Source organism: Agelaius tricolor, unplaced genomic scaffold (assembly GCF_023055355.1).
Source record: "Agelaius tricolor isolate 1412-34295 unplaced genomic scaffold, bAgeTri1.0.p SCAF_1, whole genome shotgun sequence".
NCBI lineage: Eukaryota > Metazoa > Chordata > Aves > Passeriformes > Icteridae > Agelaius > Agelaius tricolor.
Genome location: NW_027269261.1, coordinates 89,279,158 through 89,290,959, shown reverse-complemented (window position 1 = coordinate 89,290,959; position 11,802 = coordinate 89,279,158). Strand labels below are relative to the sequence as shown.

At 36.3% G+C, this 11,802-nt stretch overlaps 1 protein-coding gene across 1 annotated transcript in view; it reads right to left on the bottom strand.

Moving 5' to 3' along the window:
- Positions 1–2,742: 2,742 nt before the first annotated feature.
- The window catches only part of TINAG (tubulointerstitial nephritis antigen), a 37,946-nt gene continuing 28,886 nt past the window's right edge, over positions 2,743–11,802 (bottom strand). Inside the window, exons 10-11 of the mRNA XM_071431881.1 lie at positions 3,949–3,994; positions 2,743–2,859 (exon numbers count right to left, since the gene is read on the bottom strand). Coding sequence (XP_071287982.1) covers positions 2,743–2,859; positions 3,949–3,994 — 163 coding nt within the window. The remainder of the gene's footprint in view (positions 2,860–3,948; positions 3,995–11,802) is intronic.

Here is an 11,802-nt window from a genome sequence, read left to right as displayed (position 1 = left end):
ATAACATTTACTGTATTATGGTGTGTGTATTTGACAGCTAGACTAATAAAGAAAAGAGAAATTATTCCTTTCATTGCATTCATTCTGTCTATAATATGCCCTAACTAAAAGCTGTTTGAGTCAGAGGTGCCTGCTCTGCTGCCCTCACCCACTGACCTCTGCCACCATCCTTGATTTGGGGTGACTGCTGAACAACATGGGACTGAGAAAATGTTGAGAGCTGGGAGTCTCCACATTGTCTGGAAACAAACATGGTAACTGGATACAGGTGTATCTGGACTGAGGGGAGATGCAGGAAAACTTTAGAATAAAGCAATGTTACAATTTTCTGTTAACTGAAGCAGAGACCCAGCCTCTATCCTGATAAAAACCTGGTCCTTGCAGGGAGGAATAGGTGTAGAGATATAATTTCATTTAGGAAACAGTTTCCAAATGGTAGGTATAGCATTAAGTGACCAAGTGCAAGTTCCTGTCAGATCTCTACTAGAACATTACACTGAAAATATTTACAAACATATCTTTCTCTTATTCTGATTTCTGGAAGTGTAGCTCCTCTCTTCAGGATTGCTCTTAGTCTGGCAATATTCTGTGAACCCTGCACCTACAGGAAAACAGTTCCCATGTTGGTCTTGGGGCTTGTCTCATCTCTGCTCTAGATGCAAATTCCTTATGTCATGGGAGTTCTTGTTCCTCTTGTTTCAGGCTGTGTTCCTATAAAGCAGGTTGCACTAAGCTGCACATAAAGCTTTGCAGCTGTGAGTCCCAGTGCTGGCTGCCAGCTTGAAGCTGTGAAGCCTCCCTAATTTCAGCATGCCCAGGGGAAGCTCTCCTTGAGGAATCTCACTCTGACCATCCAGGACAAAGCAACTACCTTAAATTAGAAGCTTAACATCACAGACCAGATCTTAGGAAGGTCTCATAAGGAAATCAGGAGCAGCAACAGCCACTGGCAAAAGTAAAAGCCACAGCAGTGCAAGCCAACTTGAAGTTGCAATAAGTAATCCCCTCCAGAGTTTACTGAACATGTTTTACAGTGTCATTCACTTCAAAGTTAAATTATACTCTTCTGAAATCTTGACATTTATGGAATCAATACATACCAAGAGGTTGGGAAATAGGTGTGCAGATGATTCAGTATATTTTTCTCTCAAGCACTACCTTAGCTCACTAAAACTAGAAGAGTTATTTCTCTCACAGCATTTAGAGCTTCTAAAATTGCTTGTGTTTCAATTTGCTGCAAATTTCAAATGATAAAGGTTTTTTTGTGTCTAAATTCAGTTTACTATATGACACTAAAGGCCACAGAAGGCTTGTTGTGCTGCAGTATGGTAATGCCATTTTAACAAATGTCTTTCTTAGAGTGATGCAGCATAAATAGTCACTCAGCTTTAGATTAAGAGAGGTTATTTCAGAGACATGGCCACTTGTCATATACCACTGCCATGAAAAATTCTTGAATGAATTTGCTGATGGCATTAGAAAACAGCTTCCTATTCTAGAAAGAATAAGCATTATTAAACACACTGAAGGTACACCTGGAAGTTCTTTGTTCACTGATATTTCATGGCAGCTCTTTCCCCCTACTTATTTAACGTGCCATGGTTTCTTTCATAGATAATTTTATTCTAGTTGGCATTTGGCCTTTGGATTAATTGAAACAGAAAGGGTTAGAAATTATTTAATTTCTTCTTATGCCAATAGTTTCAATATTGATATTTTAATTAGCAAATAAGCAAAACAGTCCTCAAACTTGTCAAGATTTGCAGCAATGCTTATAGGAGGGAATGTGTGTCAAAAAGCTGCTTCTTCAGACAGAAGTAGCTACAGAAGCATCAGGAGTTCTGTGTCTCATTTGCACTAGTGATCGTGGTGACCAACACCAGGAACTGAGCCTGAATTACAGATATGTCAGTCCAGACAAACACCAGAATACCTTTTCCATCTTTTTCTGTTTGCAACAGGCTTGTGGGAATGTTGGCACGTGCTTGTTCTCAGGTTAAACAGGGAATGGAAGGCAAGCAGTTCAGGAATTAGTCTAGTCTAGACTGAATTGAGGAGAAATTACATTTTCTTCTTTATTTTATTTTAATTAAAACATTATTAAAATTGTACCATTTCGGTTGTGGTTGCAGGAACAGGAACACACTCTTTCATTACAAGCTATTTTTGTATTACACTGAATGCATCAACTTTGTGGGATCTACTGGAAAAAAATTAATTTCCTGGATGAGATATTGATACATAGATACAACTTATCTACTTAGTTTTCAGTAAAGGTGGATAGGAAATAATTCTTCAACTACAGGATCAGAACTGCTTACATTTCTTTGGAATTTATTATCCAGTATGACCATGAGCTGTCTGAGCCAATTTTGTTTGGAAGAGCACCTAATATTTCTGAAGTAATTTCTGGTCAGGGTATATATATTGTAAAGAGATTAATGCTAACACTGTAACTCCATTTTTTTCAGGCATTGTTCAATGAGGAGGGAACTTCCTGCTCGGTGAGACATCAAGGTTTTCAGTAGTCCTGGATGTAACATGCTTTTAGTCTAAAGGGTTTTTTGTACCTGATGAGATCCAAGTGTGCTATGATGTCTGCAGTGTGTTCAAGTCAGGAAGACCTCATGAGGGCTATTAGAAAGGTAACTGAGAGAGAAGTCATCATTTTTTCCCCCATAAAGACTCAATAAACAACGATGGAAAGAATAGATACATCAAGCAGAGTATGGTACAAATAAACTATGGTTGTCCCAAAGTAGCTAAAATCAGCTTCTCAATATCACACTCATTTTGTCCACGAAGAATCCTGAAATAACCATTTTCTCCCCAAGATTTTCCCCAGGAATTTGCAGCAATCTAAAAGTAAACAAAACAGAAAAAATTATCTATTTTAATTTTAAAATATTATTTTAAAATGCAGAGTGTAAAATGCAAAATTAATCTTTTGTGTTAACTTCCTCTTTAAGGAATAGAGTCTCTCAGATTGAGTGCACTGAGAATTAGCATGTGTCTTTTTCTGATTTCGAATAATTTGTTCCTTTTTCAGTTTGATCAAAATTTCAGTTCCAAAATCAGGGTTAGTAAAAATGGAATAGTATTTCTACAAGACAGTTTGATACATTGAAGCAGAAATCATTACATGAATATTCAACTATTTACTGCTGAAAGTGGTTATTGAAACAACAATGGTCAGAATTCCAACTAACCTGTCAGAGATGCACCAAAGATATATATATATATATATATCAAATGAGTTTTAAAGAATGATGTTTTATTCAGGTAGCTATTGATTGACATATTAAGAAACTTATTTTCTCATAAAGTCTCAGTAGGTTTTGCCTTTGGTACCAGTGAAATACCTACCATAAGCCCTGCTGTGTAAACACCAAAGTACCTTCAGATGAACACAGGAATAATGGGATGAGCTGTTAGTCATAGTCCAAGTGATAAAATTTAACTTATTCTAAATGGCTTAAAAGAAATGTTCTTAGTTTGATTGGTTTTAGTTTTGGGGGCTTATTCTGATGGCTGGATAACAATTTCCAACACTGTTTAAACAGAAAATTTGTCTTTTCCAAATATTTTAACAATTACTATTGATTAATTTTACTGACTTTCATTTGCAGACATCAAAAAGAACTGACTTTTCATAGAAATTTTAATACCCTTTGAAAAATTGAATAAGATTTGAAACAGAAAAGGCAGTGTAGGAAAAACCACAGGTATAGGTGGGATGAAGCAGGCTTTGAAATTGAGGCAGGTGATGCAATAGTTCGAGGGTCAGCATGATAAAAGTTGCCAGAGAGGGAATAGAATTATGTAGAACACTTTAAGGTGAAGGAAAAAAATCAACAGAGAGAGAGTAAAGAAGTAGATTTTACATGATCTCTGCTGTTGAGATATTTTTTCATCTGCTTCAAAACACTGTTCAAAGTATTCACTTACCCAAAATTTCTGTTTCTGTCCATTTTTGTCAGGTAATGCTCCCCACCTTTTAGAAAAGAATGGTATTTTGATGAAACAAGCAGTCAGAAAATACAAGCATTAGCTGTAATCATTATCAGTGTCAGACAAATCCTGAGTAGCAAACTCTGATGATTCAAGTGAGGTTACCTGCTGACTTGCTAACCGCAAGTCAAATTGCCATTAGTTATTACAAAAAGTTAACACAAGTCTAGTTTTAGTTTTTCATTGCAAAAACCTGTTTTCATTGACAGAATCTCTCTTCTGGAGAGCTTGCCTGCCAAACTGAACTGTGTAGAAATATTGAAACTATTGTGAGCATATTTCTTCAAATCAACTGAAGATCCCTAGCAAAATTTTTGGTAGAAGTCTCATCCAGCACCTTTACAGAAATAGCTGGTGAGTTGGGACTGAAAATATTCCTAGCTTTTCTCAGATTAAATTGGACTGCTGACAGCCCAATCTGTTTCATTGCAAGGGACAGGGGGTGGATGTTGGTGATTTTGTCATCTTTGAGGACATACTAACTTTTGTGGAAATATCTGTGAAATCATACCAGAAATTTTCCCCACCTGCCAAGTGATAGGATTTTCACAGAGGTATAGCTGTAGCTGAACTGCTGATTTTTAAGTCTCACTTTATACACAGGGAAGAAGTTCCAACCCAACCACCTGGATGTATTTCAGTGAGCAAGAATTGCACTGCACACCTTAGGTAGTTAAGTCCACATGGGTTTTCTGCTGGAGCTTAAAGAGCTCTGTCTTGTTTTTAATTTATACAAGGAATGCTTGTCTAGTTACTATTCAGAGCTCATCATTCTTGGGTGCCTATGAAAGGGCACAAATAAACAGAAAACCAAAGATGTGAACTTTTAGATGGCTTTCTCCAGTGTGAAATTAATCCTAGGATATATCAAATGCCATTGACAGGGTGTTTACTGGTGTATATCCCATCAACACTGCCTGTTTGAGCTGTATTTGCAGTGCTCCAGCCTTTTCAAAGGCAACCAGCAAAAATATGATGAGAAATCCCACACTGTGAATGGGGAAAATATGATTTTTCTGTCATCCTTTTGTTTGAGCAGCAACAGTGACATCAACTCTCCTTGGTTAACAGTGAACCATCATTCACATGGAATACCTGTGCTTTCAGACAAGGGGAAAAAGGAAAGGAAGATAAATTGGTGTCTAGCAGAGAGATGAAGTGTGGATTGTATTTGCAAGCACAAATTGTAGTTACTGATGATTAAATTCAAGGAATCATAAAAACAATATTTGCCATGATGAGCCTGGCATGCAATTATTTTTCTTTTAAAGAGGCCTCATGATGCATTTTCTTTTCATTTCCACATGAATGTTCAGGGATTTTCAATAATTGCCATTTCTTCACCAAATATTTCAGATACAATCTGTCATGATCATAATTTTTTTTAAAAAAGTTGTAGGCTTTTGAATTTCATATCAGATTCAGATTTACTTCTTTACTCGTGGCCATTTTACTAAAAAATACATCAGCTGTAATGTGAAAGTCCAATATTTACATTAGTCTCAAAGACAGAAAATTGCCTTGAATTGAAATTCATGTACTCCTGCATTTTGTACTACACATAATTTTTCCTGCTTGCTTGAGTATGACGATATCTCACAGGGTCACATTCCTGTGATTAAATGTTTTTCTAATATTTGTTATTTTCTAAAAGAGTCAACTTCTAGTTTCATACATTGACAGGAATTAATTGATTCTTAGAAATGTTTCTAAATAAAAGAAGATTTATAAGCCATGATAGAAAAGGAAACTTTTTTGTATTCTTGACTCTAACATATCCATTAATTTAGATTCCCAGGGTTTGTGTCATCGTAGATACATAGGCACTTGAGATATGCATTTTATTTACAGTTTGGAAAGAAGAGCTGCTTTCTCATTAATCAGTGCCTATGGGTATTCATCAAATACTCTGAATTGAAGTAAATTAAAATATAGTGTGCAGCCAGCAGCTCAGGAGAAGTGATGGATTTCCTTGTTTTTGGGACTGCCATTCTGTGTCCAGTGCCCAGTCTTGAGCTTCCCCACACAGGAAAGGCATAAACAGGCTGCAAAGAGACCAGCAGGAGTCCACTGAGATGTTTGGAGCACATGATGTATGGGGAGAGGCTGAGGGAGCTGGCTTTGTACAGCCTTCAGGAAAGAAGGCTCAGGGCAGATATTTGTTGTCTTCTCTGCAAAGGGTGGGTAAAGAGAAGACAGAACAGACTCCCCTGATATATTTTGGTGGTCCCCCCACTGCTCCCCTTCTACCCTTCTACATCCCCTACTTGAACTTCAACTTCCAGTGGAGGTAGTGATAGTTGCATCCAGCTTACTCTAGATAGAATTCCAGATCATCTTCCCTGCAGAGCAGCAGCTCAGAGAAATTGTTGATCGGTCCCTCAAAATCTTCAAAACCAAAATTTAAAAGTGACACATTCTTGGACAACATCCCTTATGTCCTGGTTTCCACTAGAATAGAGGGTCTCAGTAGTTGTTACAGTACTGTGATATGAATTTGGAATGAGAGTGATTTTGATAACACACTGATTTTTCGGGTTTTGCTAAGTAAGGACTTTTTTATCCTTTTGTCTCATGCTTTAACAGTGAAGAGAAATGCAAAATAAACTAGGAGGGACCCTAGCTGGGACAGGTGGCTGGAAGTGACCAAAAGGATATTCCACACCCCAGAACTCATGCCCTGTATATAAACTGGGGGAAGTTACCAGAAACAAGTCCAAACTGGGTTCAGGAAAGGGGTTCTGATGTCAGACAGCAGGGGGTGAGCAACTGCATCATACAGCACTTCTTTTTCCCTTTTTGTTATCACTTGCCATTATCATTGTATTTTACATTATTTTTGATTATTAAACTGTTCTTATCTCAATCTACAAGTTTTACTTTGATTTTATCCCCCATTCCACTGGGGTGTGTGGGGGGAGAGAAGCTGTTGAGAGAGTGACTGCTTAATTTCCTACTGGGCTTAAATCATGACACTATTTCATATCCAAACTTCCTGTTTTTATTTAGAAGAAAAAGAAGAGATTTTAAGAAATCATTAAGAAGATCTGTTTATCAATTACTGAAAATTACTTTTGAAAGGGAGTTTTCTTCTCTCCTGCAAAAATATTCTGTGAGATATACTCCACTTAGCTTTTCCAAAAGAAACTATCACAATTTTCAATTAAAAATAACCTTGAATTAAAAAAAGTAATTTCACAAAACCACATTTAATCCCCTTCAGGAAAAAAAGTAAGCAATGTGTTTCCATTTACTCCAAGGAAACCTGCTCCAAGTGACTCTGTGAAAAGAATTCTGTTGCTCTTTCAGATAAAAGGATGAGTTCTTGTGGTCTCATATAAAATGATTTTCATAATTTTGTCCAATTTTATATAGTAGAGGCACCTTAGCTGTCCTTTTCAGTAAAAACTTTCCCTTGACATTAACTCTGTAGGAGCAAGCCCTGAATACACAACTCTGCCTGACAGGTAAAAACTAGAATACAGAGACTGTTTCAGTAGTATTACAGAGAATGGAAATTGGTTTTATCTGAACATTTCCCAGTTTGTTTTTCAATAAACTACACCACTAAAATTTATGTAGACTTCACAAGGAAAGCATAAAGAAAGCTATCAGGAAAAAATGTAAGCTGATAATTAATCATCAAATAAAATTATAAAAAATGGGAAATATAACTTAACACAAGAAAAAGGGTTATCAGCAGTGGCTTCAAAACTAAGGTGTTTTGGCAGATAACAGAAACTAGGTTCAAGGGTGCTTACACTCACTTTTGTAGGTAAAATGCTCTTAACAGCAAATACAGTGAAGATTTCTGAAGATTGTGCTAAATAATATTATACAAACTGTCTCCTTAAGACTGAAGGTATGAACAGAAAACAAATATGGCCTTAAAAATAAAGAGGAATGGCAGGTTTTAGATCTCAAGCTAATTTCTGCAGATTAGTTGTTATTAGTAGAAGTCAATGCTTTGCATTAACCAAGGATTTAAACTGCTTGCTGGACATAAATATATGCAGTCTAAAAACTTCTCATCTCAGTTTCTTCCTGGATTTGATTGTATAACTATCATAATGCTACCAGAGAAAAAAGTTGTAAGTATTGTGGGTCATGTCCTATTCTTAGTGCTGGATCACAACAGCCTAGTACACTTCAAAAATTAGCAATTTTATCTACTCAATTGGATAAAAGTTTAATTCTTAATCTTGTATTAAAAATAAGAAGGTTAGGGTCACTAACTTATGTTCACCACAAGAAAAAGCTTCTTAGAAAGTGGTTGCTGGAATTTGACATTGTAGTTTTGCACGGACTTTTCAGCAGGAGAGGTGAGTCAAATTGAGCCAGTGAGCCAAGAGTTAAATCACTCCCACAGATGCCACAGATCCCACAGATCTACTGAATTGTAATGAATTGTATGAGAGATACTCTCATAGATTTAACTGCATGAATCATCAGACACTGTATCTTTTCCCCATGATCTCCTCATGTATTTCTCTTTGCTATAAAATGTGTGAGTGTTGCTGTTTAATTTTTAACTTTAATACCAGATGTTGACTGTCTGACAGTGAAAAAGTAATTATTTTTTCCCCATGAAAGAAGAAGGAACTCAAGCCCAGGTTTCTTTATTCAGGAACAAAACAGTTTGGGTTATGACTTTTGGAGGTTTAAGATGTTACTTGTTTGTAGTTATTTTGAGCGTAAGATCGAGTGAGGGCAACTAAGAGAAAAATATAGAGAAAAACAGTCTCCAAAGCCAAAACCCCAGATATCACTAACAGTAGTCAAGACTTTGGACTTTGGATAGGTGCATCATTTAATTATGTATTAAATCTCAGAATGTTGTTGCTCTCTCTGGCTGTCTCCTCAACATTAAACCACAAGCTCTTCGCCTCACATATCAATTTTATCTCCATTAGTATGGCTTTTTGTGTTAAACATTCAACCAATGTTTTTTTCAGGGCATAGAAGTTTCAGTTTAGTAGTTGGCCAAGCCACTTAATCTGCTGCATTATTCCATTTAAATCTTTCCGTGAATTGCTAATTAAAATAGAGGGGAAATGTGTTTCCAGCTAATGTACATCTCAGTGTCCTCTTATTAAAGCCTTTTGTCATTCTGAGCTCCTTCCAAGCGTTGAAAATCTATCTTGTTCATGAAAGATTATCAAGGCTTTTAATCACATTTTTTTGTTTCCTCCGAGCGTTAAAGTGATAGTCCATAGATTTAACTGCAGCCAAAGACATGGGCTTTTGAGACCTGCCTGGATTTTTCAGTGTCATGGCTTCAGCAGTTGCAGCTTCTTAGTGAGGTATAGATCATGTATTGTAGCTTGGCACTGATACTAAAGTGATTCAGAAATAAAAATCTGAGAGAGATTTGTCTGAACAAGCTGCAAACATACAGGATGGGTACTTCACTAAATTTGAAAAGATATTTTTTTGAACTAGGACCACAGCTAATCCATCCAATGTACTTCCTTCACTGAGCTGTACTTTCCTTACCAAACAGACTATGGTATTTTATACCAACAAATCTGCCCCAGGTTTTCTTTTCCTATAGACATTACATTTCTTTTTCTAGATGGAACTAAGAAAGCCAGAAGACTAGAAAGAAGAGAAAATAAAATTTAAAAACCCAGCCAACCAACCAACAACAACAAAAAAAAATTACAGAGAGTCTAGTAGAGAACAAATATGACAAGTTTGATAAGAAATCCTAGCTTAAATGTACAGATCTGAAAGAAATCTACCACCGAGTTCATCTTTGATGTGAATTTAGTCCTTTTTCATTAAGAGACCTGGAGATAAAAATGACAGTTTTGTATGTCATTTTTCAGCCATCAATCTTCTTTAAATAGGAGAGTGCCAATGAAAAATGAAAATTATCACACTAATAGTTTGTCCTCTTTAGTCCCACTTGCCATTTGCAGTTTTGTTGTGCCTCTTTAACTGATTTTCATTCTGGTGTCATTAAGAGCTGTAATTGTGGATGTATGGATCCATGAATGCATGTATGGACATAAACACATACATATGCAAGATTCTGAAAATACTGTCTTACTATGAATATTATGCACCAGTCATTTTGGTTTTAAGCAACTTTAAGATGTCATTCCATGTGGGATTTCTGTAATCTAATCTAGAATTTTTCATTTTAGCTATTTAAGTGTGATGTTATCCCACAGATTTTATTATAGTCTAAAAGGAGAAATCAGATCCAACGAAGCAATTCAGCTCACCTTTAGATACTTGAGCTAGAGCAGATGAATATCTATAAAAGATAAAGGAAACATGCAGAGGCATAGGAATTTAACTTTACTACATAAAAACTTAGCTGTTATGTATTCCAGTCTCCATTACTCACTTCTTCTGCTTATCTCCCTGTGTCTAGAATAGACACAGAAACTGCCTGAGACCCTGTTCTCTTCAAGTATCAGTGGGTCTGTCCGTCCTGCCTTCAGATAACTGAAAGCCCTATTTCACTAGAGAGACTGTGACCAAACCCAAACACTCTGCTACCCACAACAGCCTCCACCTGGCTCTTCCACGCTTTTCTCTCCTCCTTCCATGCTATTCTGTCTTTTCATATTCTCTCCCTGAGCCTGAGGTCCCACAGTACCTCACAGTACCGCACTGGGAGATAGACTCCCAGTCTTGTCACAGCTGATTTTATAAATAAACCTTTGATGGAGAATAACTTTCAATTTCCCCTTTGCAGAACAAGGGAAGCCAGTCTAAACATTTAAAATCCTTCTGGTCCAATGATCAATTGAGCAGTTTGTATGTGCATTTCTGGTTTTGTACAAATAGCTCTTGCAAGCATCACTGAAATGTATTTGCATTTTATCACTCCTTTGCCTTATATGTTGCACAATTCATGAGCAATTTAAGGCATTTTCAAAAATGTTTCTGAGATATTACAAATATCAGCTTAATAGGGTCTGGCATTATTATGGCTGTCTTTTACAAGTATTGAATGTCTTTTATGGAAGGGATTATAAATAAAAATAAGCCTACAATAAACCTCAACCCACAAAAAACTTGCATATTTTATCCTATCTATCAGCATGTCTCTGCTCCTTTTTGTCTCCCCAGGAGCCATCTCAGCTAAGCAAAATGCAAATATTCATCTGTATTTTTATCTGAAGTACAACTATGATGAGATTCCCATGAGTTTTTTTATTGAGGTCAAGGAGTCTACATTTTCTTTTGCTTCCAAGCTGTATATGAGTGACAAAGAACTTACACCCACAACACATATTTTGCATTCGAATTCATTGAAACTAATAAATTATATTAAAAAGTGATGGCTTAATCCTGAAGACATTAGAATCTATACAATGAAGTGGTTTAAAGTTCATGATGCAGAATCACATTTTATGGTTGGATTTATCATTCTAGAAGCACCTAGCTTAAGGCTCCAACAGCCTCCAACTTGTCAAGATCTAATTCAATTTTTACAGTTAAACAGGTCTGCAAGTATTTTATATGGCACAACTTTGGAGGCCACAACATTTCAACATTTGTGCCTTAGACAATTTCAGGATTGGTAAATCTTTATACTGTTGGATCCATTGGGTATTTCAGGAATATTCAAATTAAATAAATGAGTTAGTAAGAAAATGCATTCCCCCATATTAAACTCTGAACAAGTCTGGGGTTTCATATATAATATCATCTTCAGTTTTCTTCTTTTTCCGTCACTTAAGTTCTTTTTCAGTACATCAGATCACTTGTCTTTCCTACTTCTCAGTGTTCACCAGTGACCATTCAACACAGTCCTGTGTCTCAGTCAAG